The sequence below is a fragment of the Heteronotia binoei genome, chromosome 4 (genome assembly GCF_032191835.1).
Source record: "Heteronotia binoei isolate CCM8104 ecotype False Entrance Well chromosome 4, APGP_CSIRO_Hbin_v1, whole genome shotgun sequence".
Classification (NCBI taxonomy): Eukaryota; Metazoa; Chordata; class Lepidosauria; order Squamata; family Gekkonidae; genus Heteronotia; species Heteronotia binoei.
Window position 1 is genome coordinate 162,715,875 of NC_083226.1, and position 19,703 is coordinate 162,735,577.

At 41.4% G+C, this 19,703-nt stretch overlaps 1 protein-coding gene across 16 annotated transcripts in view; it reads left to right on the forward strand.

Moving 5' to 3' along the window:
- Nucleotides 1–19,703, forward strand: part of TCF4 (transcription factor 4) — a 568,596-nt gene that overhangs the window by 218,173 nt on the left and 330,720 nt on the right. For all 16 annotated transcript variants that reach the window (XM_060236144.1, XM_060236145.1, XM_060236147.1 and 13 more), the window contains 2 exons: nucleotides 6,425–6,486; nucleotides 13,736–13,832. In XM_060236144.1, coding sequence (XP_060092127.1) covers nucleotides 6,425–6,486; nucleotides 13,736–13,832 — 159 coding nt within the window. The remainder of the gene's footprint in view (nucleotides 1–6,424; nucleotides 6,487–13,735; nucleotides 13,833–19,703) is intronic.

Below are 19,703 nucleotides of genomic sequence, written 5' to 3' on the forward strand. Positions count from 1 at the left end.
GACTCTGCCTTTGACAGTTGAGTTGAGGGACTTCCATTTCTTCTCTTGGGCCTTCATGTCCCCTCAGAACAGCCATGACCTACCCCGAGGCACATGATGCACTGTCTTTGACTATCCATGAGGGATACCTGGTTCCATTTGGGATACCAATGGAAGCAACCGGTCTGCTTGCCTTCTCAGGTGGCCTAAGGTCAATAAAATTAGACAACAGTGCAAACTGCAATTAGAATTCCTCTTGTGAAAACACACTTGTGTGCTCTTTCTCTCTGCTTTCCTGTTTCCTCTACCCCTGTGCTCCCAAAATGGATAAAACAGAAAGTATGACATTCGATTAGCAAAAGCTTTCCTCACAAAACAGACATAAGGTGTAGATTTTGGTACTGGGGTGAAAGTGAAGTGTTTGTAACCTCTATTCCGTTTTTGTCGGGGAGAAACATGCACGCAGAGTAATAATTAAAAATCCCTGTAACCTTTAAAAAAAAAAGAATCAAAAGAGGACTTAATAGCAGTTTAACATATGTAATTAATTAAGCCTTGCAGCACCTTAGTGAGGTGGGTGTTCCATGTTCCATTTTACAAAAACTAATTTGTTCAGTTGTAATCTACAAAGAATCATAGTAAAGAAGAAATCGAACAACTCTTACCCCTTGGCTTATGCTACAGACTATGGACAAAGTGTCACAAAGCAAAACATGTTGAAACATTTTTTAAAAAATTGTGAGCAGTGTGGAATAATAGTAAAGAAAAATAGTAAAATTAATAAACAATTAATATACTGCAAGTATGAATTTAAAAGGTCAGGAAAAAACGAATGCTTTATCTTTACTGAATCTTTCAAAAAACTCTCAAGCTTCAGTAAGTGAATTTAGTAATTAACTAGCAATGTAGGGTTATTAGGGTTTGTAGAATCTTTCAGGCTCAAGTGCCGTGTTCTACTGAAGAAAGTTTTTCTTCCAGACATTTTGTTCTCGGCTGTGGAGAACATCCTCAGTGGCGTTGCAGCCGGAGCAGGCGCTCTGACCTTCTTGGCTGCTGTGCATTGAGTGAGGCCAGGGCTGCTGGAGAGCTACTATTTCTAGGCTGGAGGGGGTGTGGTGAAAGGGCAATTGGTTTGTGGATGTGCCCATTGTTTGGTGGGGCTTCCGGGACCGGGAAGAGTAGTGATAAGGAAACTGGCTGTTGAATGTGACCATTGTTCTGTGTTAATTGCTGGGAGGGTTGGAAGGGGTGTGAAGAAAAGGAAGATGGTTGTTGACTGTGCTGATTGTTCTGTGGAATGTGCTGGTTGTTCTGTGAATTTCTGCAATTTATAGTCAGTAGGGTGTTTTGCAGAGCTGGATACCAAGATTGGTGGATGGAAATGCCTTCTTCCTTTCTGTTAAAGTTGTGCTGGTGTTTGTAAATCTCAATAGCTTCTCTGTTCAGGCGGATATGATAATGTGAGGCCGTAGAAAGGACTTCAGTTCTTTCAAAGTGGATGACGTGGTCTCCTTCCTGAAGTGCATGTTCAGCTACAGCTGATTTTTCTGGCTGAAACAAGCGACAGTGTCTCTTGTGTTCGGTGAGGCGGGTGTTGATACTGCGTTGGGTAGTGCCAATGTAGACTCACCACAGGAGCAGGGTATTTTGTAGACTCCAGGGGTTGAAAGTGGATTTCTCATATCTTTGGCCGAGTGCAGCAAGTGGCGGATCTGTTGTGTGGGTTTGAAGACTGTGTCAACATTGTGGCATTTGAGAATTCTACCAATGCGGTCGGTGACAGATTTTATGTAGGGCAGGAAGGCTGTACCTACATTTGTGTGTGGCTCGGGATTTGGTGTGGATGGTCTCATGGGATGGAGGGCTCTTCTAATTTCTTGTAGGGAGTATCTATTGGCCTGCAGTGACTGGTTGAGGTGGTGTAGTTCCTGCTGGAGTTGGCTTGGTTCACAGATGCCTGATGCTCGGTGGATGAGGGTTTTTACAACTGTACGTTTTTGGCGAGGATGATGATTGGAGAATGAGGGATTGGTGGATGAGGGTTTTTACAACTATACGTTTTTGGCGAGGATGATGATTGAAGAATTATGCCAAATCCATTAACTCCATTGGGGATGGGCTGTGGCTCAGTGCTAGAGAATCTGCTTTGCATGTAGAAGGTTCAGGTTCAATCCCCAGCATCTCCAATTTTAAAGGATGAAGTAATAGGTGATGTGAAAGACCTCTGCCTGAGACCCTGGAAAGCTGCTGGTGCTGAGGGCAAACACTACTGCCAGGCCTAGGAGTGGGTTTCTTTTTTAGCTTTTAGTCTCTTTTTTCCGAGTTAGTCTCTTTTTTTCAGAAGAAGTCTCTTTTCTCTCTTTTTTTGTGCCTTCAAATGCTCAAGAAATTAAAATTGTGGAACAGGATTGTGGGATGTGCTATTCTTCATATGGTTTTAGTTCAGTCCTGGTGATTCTTCTGAAACAATCCAGAGTGAATATCCCAGATCAAGCCATAGTTCTTCAGCACCTGTTATTAAACTCTATAGTTCAAAGAATGTGGCAAAGTATCTGAACTCATTTGGGTTATGAAGTCGATGTGTTGCATCTTTTGGCTTCTTCTTGTGGTGACATAAAGGAAACATTCGATGCAGTGTTTCCAGGGGGCGTTCCAACTGATTTTTCTTTAAGCCCTAAAAAAGATGCGATATTTAATAACTGATGCACTGGGACCATGTTATCAGCAAATGATCTCAGATTATGTGGGAACCCCCTTTTATTCAGTCTGTTTTGATGAAACAACCAATGTTGAAGACAAAAAGGAGCTCCAGATATCGGTGAGATATTGGTTAGAGGGTAGAGGTGAAGTAGTTGCAAGACATTTGCAGACATTCTTCATCAGGAAAGCTGATGCACAAACTTGTCATGAAAAAAAAAAATCACACTGCCATCAGTATGGCAAACCTGCCCATTCACAAGTTGCTGCCGATTGGTTCAGATGGACTTAATGTGAATATGAAAGTTCACAGACTTTTCAATGAAAATTTGATTGAAATGAGGTCATGTGGATTAGTTGATAGCAGGACCTGCCCCTTCACATCATTCACAACTCATATCTGAAAGCCTTGCAGACTTTTGGTGAAGATGCATCTGAATTAGCTATTGCTGTTTACCACTACTTTGAGGGTGGCCAGCGAGGGTAGAAGAATACAAAAAGATACAAGAAGATCTCAAATTACCGCAAAAGAAATCCCTCAAACATTTTCCTTTTAGGTGGCATACATTTCACTCTACTGCCGAGAGACTGCTTGAACAGTGGGAAGGAATAAATCATTACTTTCTTAAACTCATTCCCCCAACAAGGAATCAGGCTGTGTTACAGTCTAGTTCGTACAGAATAATCGCCAACCTTTTACATTGCTCAACTATCAGATAAGATTTATACTTCGCTATATCTTCTGCAGAACTTCTCACTAGGTTCACCGAAAGATTCCAATGAGATGAACCTTTCATTCACATCCTGCACTCTCAGCTAGAAGAACTGTTAGGGGAACTGGCTAGACGTGATTGCAAGTGGGTTTCTGAAGATAACTATGATGTCAATCAGTTATTGGATTTGAAAAACATGTTACCCATGAGAGATGTTGTTTCATGGGAAGCTAAAAAGGAACTTTCACATCTTCCAGAAAAAGATTTCTTGGTGTTTATCAAAATGCTAAAGAGCATTGTGTTGCTGGATGCAAACACTTGATTGAAAAGGCAATGAAAGGTTGTGGTTTGCTGAAAGCTCTAAGATGTTTAAACCCTTCTGTTGTGAAAACCCCAAAAAGCTGTCAAGATGCAGTTTCAGTTGCCAGAGAACTCCCTGTTGATACAAAAGAAGATGTTCTCATTGATGAATGGAAAATGTTGCAGATGGAGAGAAACAGCCCAGGTTTTTGAAGGAAGATGCAACCCTGATGTCCTGTAGAAAAGATCCACTTGGCAGAAAGGTGGAAACATACCCAGAGCAAGTTTTCAACGTTTGGCAGGTGAGGGGAGGGGAAGCCTAGGGATTGATTATTTAAGAGGGAAGTCAAGGGAGAGCTGAGGAGGATACAGCCACTTGACTCTGCATGCAGAGACCTGGAGGATCAAACGGGAGAAAGTGGGAGGCAGGGAAGAGGGGGATGAAGGTCAGGAGTAACCTCCCCCCTTCCTTTGTCATGACTGAGGCTCATCCTGCGACTAGAATCTTCTGAGAATAATCATCCTGGAGTGACCGTCCTCTCTGCACTTGGCACAGCAAAACCTAGGTACCAACACTGGCCTTTTTTTGGTTGGGCATTACTGAAAAATCCATATATTTTATTTATCAGAATTTTTAGTGCAAAAACGCGAGCATCAGACATTTGAACCATATGGCACACTTGGTGACTTGGTTTCTTTTAGTCTCTTTTCAGTCTCTTTTCATTTTAGTCTCTTTTCTCTCATTTTTGGGGGTGGTGTACCAGTCCTAGCCCTGTACTGCCCTAGATAGACCAGTGGTCTCTGTCAGTATATGGCAGCTTCATTTGCTTGAATGTGGTTGTCAGTTTGTTATAAGGCCAAAGTTCTCTTTTTCACCTTTAAAATCTTGAATGGTTTTTGATTCCAGAAAACTTAGGGGTCTAGCTGTTAAAATATGGAACTAGTTCCACGCAAAGATCTCTTTGCCAGCCCTCTCCATATCAAACTACTAATGGGATTTTAATGGTCAGCCACATGAGGTAGGGTTGTGTTGCGATTGATGGCAAGACCACAGAACTCCATCCTCAGGACTTTTGTCCTCTCTTAATGGTATTTCAGCATCTGGCTACAGTAGTGCTGTTTAGGGGAATAGTTGAATTTCTCAGTTAAGAGAGCCGGGATTACTGAGTTCTCTTTGGGTTGATACCCAATTTTACTTGATGGATGAATTTTCCAATTGATTTAGTTGTAGATATTTTTGACATATAATTTCATAGGTTTTTGATGGTTAATGTTGTGTTTAAATTGTTTTGTTTGTTTCCTTGTGGACTTGTATAAACTGAAAGGTGGGATAGAGTCAGTGTAACTAAGGAGTAAGAGTGTTTTAGGGAGATCTGGAAGTTCTAGAATAGGGGTGGCCAAACTGTGGCTCTTTTACACATATTGTGTGGCTCTTGAAGCCCCCACTGCCCCATCAGCCAGCTTGGAGAAGGCATTTCTTTCTTTAAATCACTTTCCATTTCTTTCCACCTCTCCCTTCCTCCTCCTTCCCCCATCTTGTTTCCTTCCTTCCTTCCTTCCTTCCTTCCTTCCTTCCTTCCTTCCTTCCTTCCTTCCTTCCTTCCTTCCTTCCTTCCTTCCTTCCTTCCTTCCTTCCTTCCTTCCTTCCTTCCTTCCCCTCCTTCCTTCCCCTCCTTCCTTCCCCTCCCCAATATTCATGTATTGCAGCTCTCAAACTTCTGAATTTTATTCTGTGTGGCTCTTACATTAAGCTAGTTTGGCCACCCCTGATCTAGAATCAAATCTCTACTTGTCATGAAACTCACTGGGCCAGTCCCTCTCCCTTATACAGTTACTACAAGGATAAAATGATGTAGCAGACAGACCCATTAATGCTTCCATTAATTCCCTGGAGGAACTATGGGATAAAAATGTACTAAATAAAGGATGATTGTTTGTTTTTAAAAAATAAGGACTGAATTGGCTTCTCCCAACCGAGGTGTGGGTGGGGGAATAGCCAGAAAACCAGGAACATTGCTGATCCCCCCCACCCCTCAGCCTTTTTTGGCTGCACATCTTACATATGTAGTTTTGTGGTTGTTTCCAGATTGGATTTGGCAAAGAACACAGGGCACCACCTCCATCTTGTCTGCCCGGGCACTGGAATGTTTGATTTCAGCTTTGAAATGGCATTCCTTAGAGCTGTTTGGCTGAGCTGTGAAATTTAAGTTCAACTCATCCAAATTCCAGTCTGCTGAACCACAGTAGGACCAGCCTGCGTGTTTTTCTGAATAGGATGCTCCCCAAATGAGTATGTAAAGAATTGGCAAAGGAATATTCTCTTTAAAAAGGAGAACAAAAAGAAAGAAAGTGTATAACCAGAATAGCCTATCAGTCCTTTGTCATGTTTTCATTTTTCCTCCCTTTGAACCAATGTGGTTTTTGTGCTGGGATTTGGATTCAACTTCCGTGAGTGACTTCCAGCCACTTCTTAAAAGTCTTCTGAAAGACTGAGCGACTGGAATAATTTTTATGTGCAAACCTCCGGTTCCTGAGGGTCCAGTTCATTTCTGCTGTGAATTTAAATGAGTTAATTTAAGTGGTTGGGTCAGAAGGCACTGTCATCGTAGTAGCCCTGTGCCTGGCTCTTAATTAAAGGCAACAGGAGATTAATTTGAAACATTAATTTAAAAGTGCCTGTACAAAAGGGAAAGTATTATTGCAATAAAGCCTAAAGAACTTCTTTTTGTCCCTAGATGTAGAAGACAGAACTAGCTCAGGGTCCTGGGGGAATGGAGGACATCCTAGTCCATCCAGGGTAAGTATATCTAATCTCTTTTTCCTCACCAGGCTTCCCATGTATGTAAATTTAAAATCTAAATGTGAGTTTTTACACCCTGTTGCATAGGAAAATTTACATGCAAATTTGGCCACGGAGCAACTTCTTCCTAGAATTGCTTCTTATCTGATCCCGTAGCTGAATTTGACACTGCTCTGTTGCTGCTAACAGGTAGCAAGAAACTTCATTAAATATTTTGCTGTGCTTGTTGCTATCAGCCCTGGATCCGTTACCCTGTGATATCTCTGGCCCGTAAGCTGTGTTTTGGGTTGCTGTTGACTTTTCATTTCCTATAGACATCTTTCCAGATGTTTTCACTTACAGCCACAGTATATATAATATGAAGTTCAGGCATTTTTGCACTCTAGGAAATCTGCCAGGTTAGTACTTTGGCTTTTTTTTTTTTTTTTTGCTCAAGTTAAACAGGTTGCATTGTCGTTATGTTTCTTAACATTGTGATTAGGCATATATAGAATTATATAAACCATTGCCATCAAATACGGCAGAGAAATTACCAGGGCTTTTTTGGTAGCAGGAACTCCTTTGCATATTAGGTCACACCCCCTAGATGTAGCCAACCCTCCTGGAGCTTACTAAGAGCTCTGTAAGTTCCTGCTACAAAAAGAGTCTGGGAAATGAGTAAGGTACAAAGATACATGTACCAAGCCACTTTAAAAGTTTCAGAGTGTAGTCATGTTGGTTTACAGTAGAACAGTTATTTATTTAATTATTAATAATTTAGATTTATATACCACCCTTCTTTGAATTCACAGAGCTCAGGGAGGTTAACAACAGAACTGTACTATTTAAAATCTAGAAGTTAAACTAGATAGTGCCAAAGTCAACATGCAAATATGCATCACTGTCTCACAGTAAGCAGAAAAGGTAGAGTGGGGGAGGGAAGGAAGTGCCAAGTAAGATGGTACCCATTGCTTTCCTCAACCAAGAGCTTGTCAGAACATCTCTGCATAAGGTCCTGTAAGGTGCGGATGTTGTTTGGCAGAGAGTTCCACCAGGTAGGAGCCAGGGCAGCCACAGGTCTTTTGGGCCAGAGACCACTGATAAGTTTTTATCTGCAGAATGTAGAACTCTTTGGGTGACTTACCAGAGGAGGCGGTGCCTCAGATACATGGGTCCCAGACCACTCATGACCTTAAAGTTCAGTGAACCTGACCTGGTACTCAACTGGGTGGCAGTGCAGTTGGCACATATCAGGTCGAATAGGTGCTGTCCGTGGTATTTCTGTCGGATCCACAGCTCTGCACTCTGGACCAGTTGGAGTTTCTGGATCAGTCTCAAGGGCAAGCCGGTGTAAAGTGAGTTACAGTAATCCAGTCTGGAGGTGACCGTTGCATGGATTACGGTAGCTAGGTCACGGCAAGGCAGGAACAGGGCCAGTTGTCTTGCCTGGTGCAGTTGGAGAAACACCAGCTTGACAACATTTATGATCTTGGTCTCCTTAGACAAGGAAGTATCCAGGGGGGTGGGTTGGGGGTAAATGTAAAATGGATATCAGAAACCATGTAGAGAAACGGATAATGTATTAATAATAAAAAAATATTAAAAAAAAAAGACAAGGAAGTATCCAAGATTATGATCTTGGTCTCCTTAGACAAGGAAGTATCCAAGATTATGATCTTGGTCTCCATAGATAAGGAAGTATCCAAGATTATGATCTTGGTCTCCATAGACAAAGAAGTATCCAAGACCATGCCCATACTCTTGATGGGCTGCGCTAGTATTAGATAGATTCAAGTCTAATAGCACCTTAGAGAGCAAAAGGATTTTGGGGGTATGAGCTTTTGAGATGCCTTCATTAGATATAGTAGTATCTGACAGTGGGATCTTTGACTCCCTTATACCCCAAAAGTTTTGTTGGTTTCTAAGGTACTACTGGACTCAATTTAGTAGAGTATTTTTTTTTTAAAAAAAGTATACTTACATGGCCCATGACCATTTCTGTACATTGTGAGAATACCCAAAGGATTCCAACAGAAGTAGTCATTACCTATTTTGTTTCTATAAGACAATCAAGAAACCATTTTGCTATAGATCATATAATCACATGTAACTCAACTTTAAAGGTACTCTCCCACAACTACTGGTAGTACTGTAAATTAGGGAGTATTTCTACTTATGTAGTACCAGCGGTTAAAGAGTTTTTCTGTTGTGGCTGTTTGCGAACAGTAGTCTGAGACCATGCTACGCATATGCAACATCCATAAGCATGGTGCATATTTTATTTATTTATTTATTTAATTCGATTTATATCCCGCCCTACCCCACCGAGGCGGGCTCAGGGCGGCTCACAACACAAAAAACTAACAAAATCAATTTAAATACATTAATAATACATTAATAATTATAATTATACAATAAAATACATAAAATACTTATAAAATACATAAAAACTCGTAAAACTCACTTCAGTATGTACTATGCTACCTTCCTTAAATCAATTCTTCAATATTCCAGTATTAAATAATCTGATGTTCGAGATTTGAATGTTCAGGCATTCCGATAACAATTAATTATATGCCAACCGGAAGAGGGCTGTTTTGCAGGCCCTGCGGAACTGTTCAAGGTTTTAGGACTGCACCGTTTTGCTCAAGTTAAAAATTGGGGGAGGCATAACACCTAAATTGGACACAGACCTGCAGGGACCACCTCTGCCTAACATGCTCTGAAACAGCAGCTCTGCTTATCCAAGTTGCTGTCCTACAAACAGTGAAAATTGGGGCATGCTCATAGAATCATAGAGTTGGAAGGGACCTCCAGGGTCATCTAGTCCAACCCCCTGCACAATGCAAAAAACTCACAAATACCTCCCCCTAAATTCATAGGATCTTCATTGCTATCAGATGGCCATCTAGTTTCTGTTTAAAAACCTCCAAGGAAGGAGAGCTCCACCACCTCCTGAGGAAGCCTGTTCCACTGAGGAACTGCTCTAACAGAAAGTTCTTCCTAATGTTGAGCTGGAAACTCTTTTGATTTAATTTCAACCCATTGATTCTGGTCCTACCTTGTGGGGCCACAGACAACAATTCCACACCCTCCTTTATATGACAGCCCTTCAAGTACTTGAAGATGGTGATCATATCACCTTTCAGCTGCCTCCTCTCCAGGCTAAACATGCCCAGCACCTTCAACCTTTCTTCATAGGACTTGGTCTCCAGACCCCTCACCATCTTCGTCGCCCAAGGTTCAGAGGTTCTCAGTGGTGGGCTATACCTGATGAGGTCAGAGAAACACCCCCTATAATTGTGATTTTTTTCAGTTTATTTGAACACTTGAACAAAATAATAACTTGAACAAAAAATAATTTGTTCTTACACACTTGAACAAATTATTAATTAGATATGGAACGGATATGCAGCTATCTGCAATTATTAAATATACTATCATTTTAAGATTGTTATAGCACCTGTATTACTATAATGGTTTAATGTATTATTGTCTATATCTGTTTAATCGTTTTTATGTAATGTTTTATTGGTATGTAAGCCGCCCTGAGCTTGCTTCAGCAGGGAGGGTAGGATATAAGTCAAATAAATGTACATAAATAAATTTTGGAGGACGTGTTTATAAAGGTGAGGTGCAGTTGTGGCTAGTTTTGATGTCTGCTGAAAGCTTATTTATGTTCTTGTTGTATTTATTGGTAGTGTTGAATTTTTTGTGATCTTTCTTGATAAAAAGAGTTGACTGGAAATGTTCTAATGAATAAATCCCAAATTTGCAGCCCAACGCACAGACTTGCAGCTTTCCCGCTATCCTAAACAGTTAGTGTAAGTGGGTTTGTGCACTACCTTACATGACTTTAATGGTCTCACAGGTACTTATTTGTATATTTTGAGTTCGTACTCAAATTTGTATTAAATTGGATGATCCAGTTAAAATGATTTGTTGGGATAAAAGAGATACCAACAACGAGGTTGATACTTAGGATATTTGATGATACTTAGGACATTTTAGAGTGTTGAGGCATCAACATTCTTTTGACACTATTCTCCTAACAGTGGACTTCAAAGCATACTTGGATCTTCCTGCCTAACCAGCCTCAAGCCAATTGCTTCAACTGTCAAATCTGACATTCAAGTGCATTATGTGGGTGAACTGAAGCTACCCTTTTAACGTCTCGAATTACAGTGCTCACACATTTATTCCTATTGATAGTAAGCAACAGACTGTTATTAGTAGTGAAATCTCTGGTTTTTGTGACAGCTGGAGATGAGAATTAGAGATGTAACATTTTTAGATTTTTGGAAGCCACAGGAAAAACGAATACACAGGTTTCTTTCCTTTCTTTTGGGGAAAAAATGGGGGAGGCGAATGAAATATATGCAATACCGTTTTATCAAACCTAAACTTATTTTCCTGCTTTAACATTTAGAACATAGCATATACAGTTGAACTGTGTGGCATATGTCTACAGTTTAAATGTATAAATGCCCTAGAGAGCAATCCTAGAGAGCTTTACCCAGCAAGCCTTACAAAGCAATCTTTCCAGATCCTTTGGCTTTAATGGACATAGTAAGGTTAAGGCAGTAAGGTTAAGGACATAGTAAGTTTAAACCTTGTTTAGAACTGCACTGTTTGTTTTCTTAAAAAAAGAAATTACAAATGTATCAAGTATTCAAGAGAGGAAGTTACACACCACTACCTTACAACCAGTGTTACAACCTCTAAGCTGAGTTAGTGTGAGCTAGCTCACAGCTTTTTTTAGCCTCCAGCTCACACATTTTTGTCTTAGCTCAGGAAGGATGACCCCAGAGCACACTAATTGATGCAGCAGCTCACAACTTTAATGTCAGTAACTCACAACTTTAATACCAGCAACTCACAAAGTAGAATTTCTGCTCACAAGACTCTGCAGCTTGGGAGGAACATTGCTTATAACAATCACCCTAGGGTTGAGGTTTTTTTGTTTGTTTGTTGCATTTTGACCTGTTTGTCAGCCAAAATGTTAATATTGGAGGGAGAGGGCAAAAGAAAGTATTATTTAGGCAGAAACAGTCCCATGCAGTTAAATAGGTCTAGCAACGTATTGGGCTGTGAACATAAAATTTCATTACATTGAAACCACAGAATTCTTCAATAGAGTATCATCATACATATAATGGCAAATTAACTGTGGACAAGATAAATACAGTTGCCGTAAAACAAATTATCTTAAAACCGTAGATGAGCTTATGCGTGTTAAGTGTTATCAATTTGTTTCACACTTATGGCAAGGCTATGAATTAATGACCTCCAAAATGCCTTACCTTTAACAACCTTGGTCAGTCAGGTTTTGCAAACGGAGGGCTGTGCCTTCCTATAGAGAGTCAATCCCATCTCACGTTGGGCCTCCCTCTTTTCCTGCTGCCTTCAGGTAAAATTGATCAGAGCAAAAGTATAATAAACTGTGCTTACAACTAACAGATTGCATAGCTGATTAGTACATCACGGCTGTGTAGTAATAATGAAATAACAAGTAGGAATAAGTTTCCACTGAGGCAGAACTGCCTAAATTAAGCTTGCTTGAAAGTTCCTATAAATAACATACGTAATTTTAACATTTAATATTTATCATTATTGAGTCCATAATAACTATAACAAATGACAGTTTGAAAGATATCACATTTAGAGAGAGAGAGAGAGAGAGAGAGAATAACCCCAATTTGGTAAGTAACACAACAATAGAGACATATGCACAGACCAAAACTTTGCAAATGTCCTCAGTATCATGGTTGTGGGACTTATGTGGCTCTTAATGGTACAGAGACCATTAAGCCACATAGTTAATAATAATAATAATAATAATAATAATAATAATAATAATAATAATAATAATAATAATAATAATAATAACAACAACAACAACAACAACAACAACAACAACTTTTATTTATATCCCGCCCTCCCCGCCGAGGGTTAGGCTTGCCAACTTAGGAAATACCTGGGGACTATGGGGGTGTCGATCTGAAGACTTTCCCATTCCCTAAAACAAATAAATAAAAATATAGCAGTGTAGTTTCTCTGGCTGTCTTCATTTTTCCTCACCCTCTTTTTTACCTTCAAAGGATTCCCCAGCAGCTGCACTTCCACTAAATGAAAGTGAAATTTGTCATTCCCCCCCCCCCTCAAGTCCCTTTTTATACTCCCTCTAAGCTGTGGAGTCTTGTGAGCAAGAATCGTACTTTGTGATCTACTTGCATTAAAGTTGTGACTACTGCAAAAATTTGTTTTCTCTGGGGCAATTTTTTCCTAAGCTAAAACAAAAATGTATGAGCTGGAGGCTAAAAACACTGTGAGCTAGCTCACACTAACTCACCTTAGAGGAAGCACTAGTCCCTTGCCATGGCTTTATTAAGGGACATGCGCACTCTCTGACAAAGCAGACAAAATAAACACAGTTTGCAAGCCCACAAAATTTGCAAGCCCACTCACTGCGTCAATTTATTCACAGGAGTTGTTGAATGTATCCACCTGCTGTATTTCAACCAGCTTCTTCAGAATAAGACAGGAAAACCAAAATAAGGAGTAGAGCAGTCTAGGAGGTGGCGTTTTCTTCCATTTCATAATCAGTTTACTCTTTACTATCTATTTTACTATGCAAATGACTTGTGAAATGAGTGCAAAACAAATGGAGGCACTGTGCTCCCTTACTTTCTCACAGCTTCACACACTCACCAGGAAGAGCCACACAGCTCTGCCTGCTTGACCTGCCCCCATGCAGCTTTCCTCCTACTGAGATTTAAAGGCACGCACAGCTTCCAAAGCACAAGCGGTTTCCAAGCTTCTTCTAAGCCTGCTGAGATTTAAATACACACGGTAGCAATTGGAATAGGGCTTCCCCTTGCCGGCTAGCTGGCTGGCAGTGGGGAGGAGCCTGCAAAACCAGGGGATCCACCACTGGGACCTGAGGACTGGCAAGCCCCCACATAGTTTGAGTTGTTCTGTGGTGGTAGTGGGAAAGACCTATATTTGTCTTTGCTGTGCTTCTGAGCTTCTTGAGGGAGTCTAGTTGACTATTGTGTGAAACAGGATAGAATCTTTGTCTGCTTGAGGCTGCCTTGAAAACCTTTTGGCCGAGAGGTCGTGAAGTAAATAGTCTTTCCAAGAACTTGCATAAATAAATATATTTATTTTGAGAAACTATGTTTTTCTATTTATAATTTATTGGGAAAATATTTCTGTGATATACTTTAATGTGCTTTTTATACTTCCCCCCCCCCTTTGTTAACAGAACTATGGAGATGGAACTCCGTATGAACATATGACAAACAGGGACCTTGGATCACATGACAATCTTTCTCCTCCTTTTGTGAATTCCAGAATACAAAGTAAGAAGACCTCAAAGTTCCTATTTGGGTTGTGTGTTGAGTTCTGGTTGATTTTCAAATGAGAAGAAAGCAGAATATTCTACGTTTTTCAGTTTTGTTAACTTAATTTTCTGATATTTTCTTTGGTGGTTTGATTTTGTGAGATACTGGAGTCTGTTCCGCAGCATCACTGAACTACCCCAAACATTGCAAAGTAGATGTGTAGAACAGAGGTGGCCAAACTGTGGTTCGGGAGCCACATGAGGCGCTTCCTTCCTTCCTTGAGCCCTCACAAACATCTAATTTTTATTCTGTGCGGCTCTTACGTTAAGCAAGTTTGGCCACCCCTGGTGTAGAATATGTTGCAGTTTCCATACCTATTTTTTTTTCCTTCGTGAAAGTAGTATCGGGTATCATCTTCAGATGCATGAACTGATAGCGTAGAAATAGTAAGTGAATAATTGGAAGAGCAAAACGTGCAGAACCGATTGCACAGTGGTACTTGCGTCAACGGCCCAATGACAGAAGGTTATCTATCAGCAATGTGAAATGGGTTTCTTTGTATAACAGTGTGAATCCGCCTCCAGGGACTTGCAGTCTTTGGGCTGTAAACTTCTACATTAAGGCTGACCGTGTCTGCAGCACACTCTGCTTCTGACAGCCAGTGGTATTTGGCAAGTGTGTGTCCTCACAGTTGGATAAGGCACTAGGTCACTATCTTTCTTACTCGCGGGGATCTCTTTCAGCAGCCGTAACTCTGGCTGTCAGAAGAAAGTCTTTAATTACTTGCAAGTGCAGATAGCAACTTCTCTGTTATCATGGTTGATAAATGAGTTTGGTTAAGATAAATATATGATGTAAAAAATATTACTAATCCCTTTCACCAGCCAAGATCACTCCCTTCTAAGTGCGCTTCTCAATGGACTGACTGAGATTCCTCAGTTTAAAACAACTGAACCTGAGCCAATGAAAGCACTGAGTTGTAACTGCGATATATCATTCTGAGACCAATATATGCCCCCTGAAATATTCCGTGTGTTTATTATGAGGAAATATTTGTGAGTTGTTTAACATGTGGGTCAGCGCTGAAGCTTGCAGTAATGTGTATGTAGTCACACATATGCACGTAGTTACATTAGTTTCAAGGGGCTGTCTTGAGCCAACAAAAGCAAGGGAATTCTGACCCTCCCTTCTTAACTCACGCTATATTAGGGTTGACTCCAGGCAGTGTAAATACAAACTTTCAGCGTGGCCATGGTCTTCTGTGAAACCCACTGCTCTGATTGATCCTTTCAGTTCTGACCTTTCCACTTGAATTTTTATAACGTACAGGTTTGTTTCTTTTGTCTCCCTTTCTTTTGGTTTCCTTTAACAAAGAACGTTCCAGCCCCTGAAGTAATCTTTGCCAAGAAAATGGTGCTTTCCATGGTTTAACAATATATTTGTTCTGATGGAGGTGGGGGGGGCAGTATTTTTACAAGCACCTTTTGAAGCATTGAACAAACATGTTCTGATTAGAAATGCTGGAAAAACAACACTTGTATTTATTGAAGTGTTGGAGAAAACTTGATTTTCATACCTAAACAGATAATGGCCCTTTTGTATTTGCTGAAAAGTCACTGGAATTCTTGCTTGTCTACACTGTTAGGAATGCTAAGTTGAAAAAGACTAGTGTGTTTTGAATCCACATACTCTGGTCTGAGTGCTCCAAAAGCATTTCAAGAATTGCAGTCCTAAGTGGAGGTAAACCCTCTAAAGCCCATTAATGTTAAGGATTTAATTATAAGAATACTGATTGTCTGTGTGTCTGAGTTTTTGTGTGTGAGAAGCTAACAGCTTATGAAAAGTGTGTTATTGTGTAATAAGCCATGTGTGCCACTGGAACCAGTGATCTAGCTCCCGCAATCTACAGCATTTTGTTACCTTAATTTAAAATGTACTTTGGTAATTGGAGCAGATTCTCTTTTAATTCACGTCTGTTTAGGTGGCACAGTTCATCAAGATCCACTTTTGTTCAGTTTCCCCATTTCTTCGGAGCTTTCCAGAACCCAGAGTCTAGTTTGTGGAAGGAGGGCAGAGAGGATAAGAAGAGAGGAAGATCTCATAAGGGAATTTCCAGCTTCTGTTGTGTCTCTGAAAATGAAATATAAATTTGTGAAGAAATCTAGGCAGCTCATCCTAGTCCTTCTTCCCCAGCAACTCTGCCTTTTTTTGTGTGGGTAGTAGATCTGACTCGGAAATGAATCCTGGGAACGCTTCATTGAGAGCAAAATTCTCCTGAGCTTTTTCTTCCCCAGAGTGAAAAGCGAGCCTCACGTTTCATTGTGGGAGGCAAGCCCATCTCCTGCTCTGTACCAGGGAACACTGCTCTATCTGTCCACCTGGCCCTAATGAAACTGCCGCTCTGTCAGATAAGCTGCCTTGTCTGAAACATGGTATTTGAGTGTTTACGGAATGCTACATTTCCACCTTGGGCTTTTTTTTGTTTGTTTTGGAACTGAGAGGGCCTGTGTTACAGGCTAGACAGTTTACCTGGTTGTAACAAAATTGTCTGTGAGATGAAGTTGATGAGTGAGAAGGCAGAGCTGCCAAGCCTGGCTTCTAGAAAGATGGCTTTTAGACGAATGAGGGAGAAATCCTTTGATCAGGGAAAACTCTTTAGGCATGGCATTTCAAGGGCATGGGAGTTTTTAAGGAGTGTTACGGCGACCTGGGCATAGCCTGCTTAGAAACCTGGCTAGCTGCTGCATCATGTTTCTGTATCTGAGAATAATTTATGCTGCTGCTGAAGCAGCCTAGGAATTAAAGTCGTGGCGATTGTGACAACTCTCCACTCAGATATTTAAAATGGAACAATACAAGTGGATGGTTTAAAAATTAAATGGGTTTTTCATCCATTAAGTTTGCATTTCTGTTGTAGTTCATAAGAATTCTGAAATCACCATGTATGAGAAAATGATATCTAACTAATAAACTCAAATTGTGGGACTGAAGGACTTTATGATGTCAGGAGGAGTAGTGTGCTTCACGTTTGCATTGTCTTTGAAGAGAAACAGAAATCTCTGAGCCAGTCACAAAATGGCCGATAAAGCTTACCTTCGGTCACCCAGTGAAAATCCTTGTGTCGTGGTGGCATCAGTTGCCAAAGCAATATTCTTAATAGTCTACACCACCAATCAGATCACCAGTTGCCAGTCAGAAGTGAGGTCATATTCTAAAAACACTTGGTGGTCATCAAGAAAGAAGAGAAAAGAAGAAGAGATCGGATATATGCCCCCGCCCTTCACTTGCAGTCTCAGAGTGGCTTACAATTTCCTTTTCCTTCCCCTCCTCACAGCAGACACCCTATGAGGTAAGTGAGGATGAGAGATCTCTTCTGAGCACAGCACTTGAGAGAATAGTTCAGAGAGAACTTGTGGCTGGTCCAAGGTCACAACAGCAGCTGCATGTGGAGGAGTGGGGAATCAAACCCGGTTGTCCCAGATTAGAGTCTGTGTTCTTAACAGCTACACCAAACTGGCTGGAGTGCCGTAGCACCCACAGGAACCATGTTGGAGACTCCTCTTTTAGATCCACACAGAAGTCAACATCAAGACCCTCTGATGTGGTCTTGGAGAGAATCAAGCCACTATCACTGGGCCTCAATACAATCGTATAGAACTGTTCTAAGAACCAGGGCTTTTTTTGTAGTAGGAACTCCTTTGCATATTAGGCCACACACCCCTGATGTAGCCAGTTCTCCTGGAGCTTACAGTAGGTCCTGTACTAAGAGTCCTGTAAACACTGGGAGGATTGGCTACATCAGGGGTGTGTGGCCTAATATGCAAATGAGTTCCTACTACAAAAAAGCCCTAAAGAACTACAAGAAGATGATGTAAATAAGCATTTAAAACTGATTATCATTACCTCAAAACACCTACTCATCCTGGTCCAATAGTAACATTTTGCACAACTTCTGTAAATTTTTTAGTGTTTGACAGAGTTCGCTAAGCAATATGTTCTCTAACTTAAGAACCATTGCTAGAGAGATCTGAGTCTGAACCTTACAGGAATAGATCTTATTGGCATTATCAGGTTTACCAGTTCTTTTGTGAGCCAGATGGTGTTGGATATTTCTGTCTGTCTGTTTATCTATTTTATAGTATTTATTCATTTGATTGAGTACCCAAGGCAACTCAGAGAAAGAAAAAAATGTAATTACAATATTAACATTAAAATCATCAAATCATGAGCAGCCCCGGCATGTGGGGTTCTGTCGCCCGAGGCAGAACCCCAACGTGCACACCCCCAACCCCTCCCCCCCAAGTAAAGTTATTGTGAGTGTGCAAAGTGAGCGGGTGGTGTGATGACGTCACACCAGAGGTGACGTCATCACACCGGGCACTCGGTGGTTCCCCTCCCCAGCACTCTCTGCCATTCTTTCGAGGCTCTGAGGTGTCAGGGGAGCTCCTCAGACCCCTTAAAGCCAAGAAAGAACACTTGGCGTTTCCTCTCGCCAGTGCTCTCCGCATTTGGAGGGCACTGGGGTCAGGAAGCACTGTTTTTTCTCAGCTCTGAGGGGTCCGGGGAGCTCCTCTGACCCCTGAAAGCTGAGAAAGAACACTCCGCACTTCCCCTCCCCAGCGGTCTCTGAGTTCAGAGGGTGCTGGGGAGGGGAAGCAAGTCAGAGGCTCTGGGATGGTTTGAGCGGAGAGGGAGCGCCTGCAACCATCCCTGCTGGGAGCTGGCGCCCTAGGCAGTCTCCTAGTTTGTCTACTCCCACGTGCCGGCCCTGATAATGAATTGGAAGGGACCTACAGGATCATCTGGTTCACCCCCCTGCACAATTCAGGGACTTCACAAATACCTCCCCCCACACATCTATCCCCAGTAACCCCTGATTCATGCCCAGAATACAGCATTAATAAAACCAGGGAAAACAATGAATGCGCATAAAGCCCCACAGCAGTTTTGAAGGAAAGACACCCATGAAAGAACACCTAGAAATCTAGTTCCAAAGGATATGAGGAATAAATAAAAAAGTTTTAACAGAATGCCACACAGTCTGATGAGTGGATAAAGGGCCAAATAAAGCTCAGGAGACTGAACTCCTGGGAGCATAACAGGAAACAATCTGTTTCATGTGCCTAATCACTTCTGATGGTGTAGACTAAACAGGAAAGGGCACTACCCCCTGATTTCCCAGAGAGGTTCATATGGGTGGAAGCAGGCTTTTAGGCTCTTTTAATCACCTTGGCCATTATTTGTACTGGACCCAGAATCAAATAGCATCACATATTGTGTAACACCAGACTGACATATTCATTACTGTTGGTCCCAGCAAATATTCTAGCTATCACCTTTTGGATTAGCTGTAATTTCCAGACATTCTTCAAAGGCATTCCTGCATTTTTGTTGTTGTTCAGTCACATAGTCAAGTCTGACTCTTTGCGATCCCATGGACAAAGTCACGCCAGGCCCTCCTGTCTTCCACTATCCTCTGAAGTCCATTCAAATCCATGTTGGTTACATCAGGAACGCTGCCCAGCCATCTCCTCTTTTGCCGTCCCCTTCTTTTGCCTTCTGTCTTTCCCAGCATCAGGGTCTTCTCCAGTGAGTGCTCCCTTCTCATTTGGTAGCCAAAGTATTTGAGCTTCAGCATCTGACCTTCCAGGGAACAGATTTCCCTTAGGACTGACTGATTTGATCTTCTTGTAGTCCAAGGGACTCTCAAGAGTCTTCTCCAGCAACCACAATTCAAAAGCATCTATTCTTCTATGCTTGGCCTTCCTTACGGTCCAGCATTCACAGCCATATATTCACAGCCATACTGCATTTTACAGTAATGTAAACTGGATGTTACCAAGGTATATGCAACTGTGGTGTTTATACCCAGAACAGCCAATGCTGGTG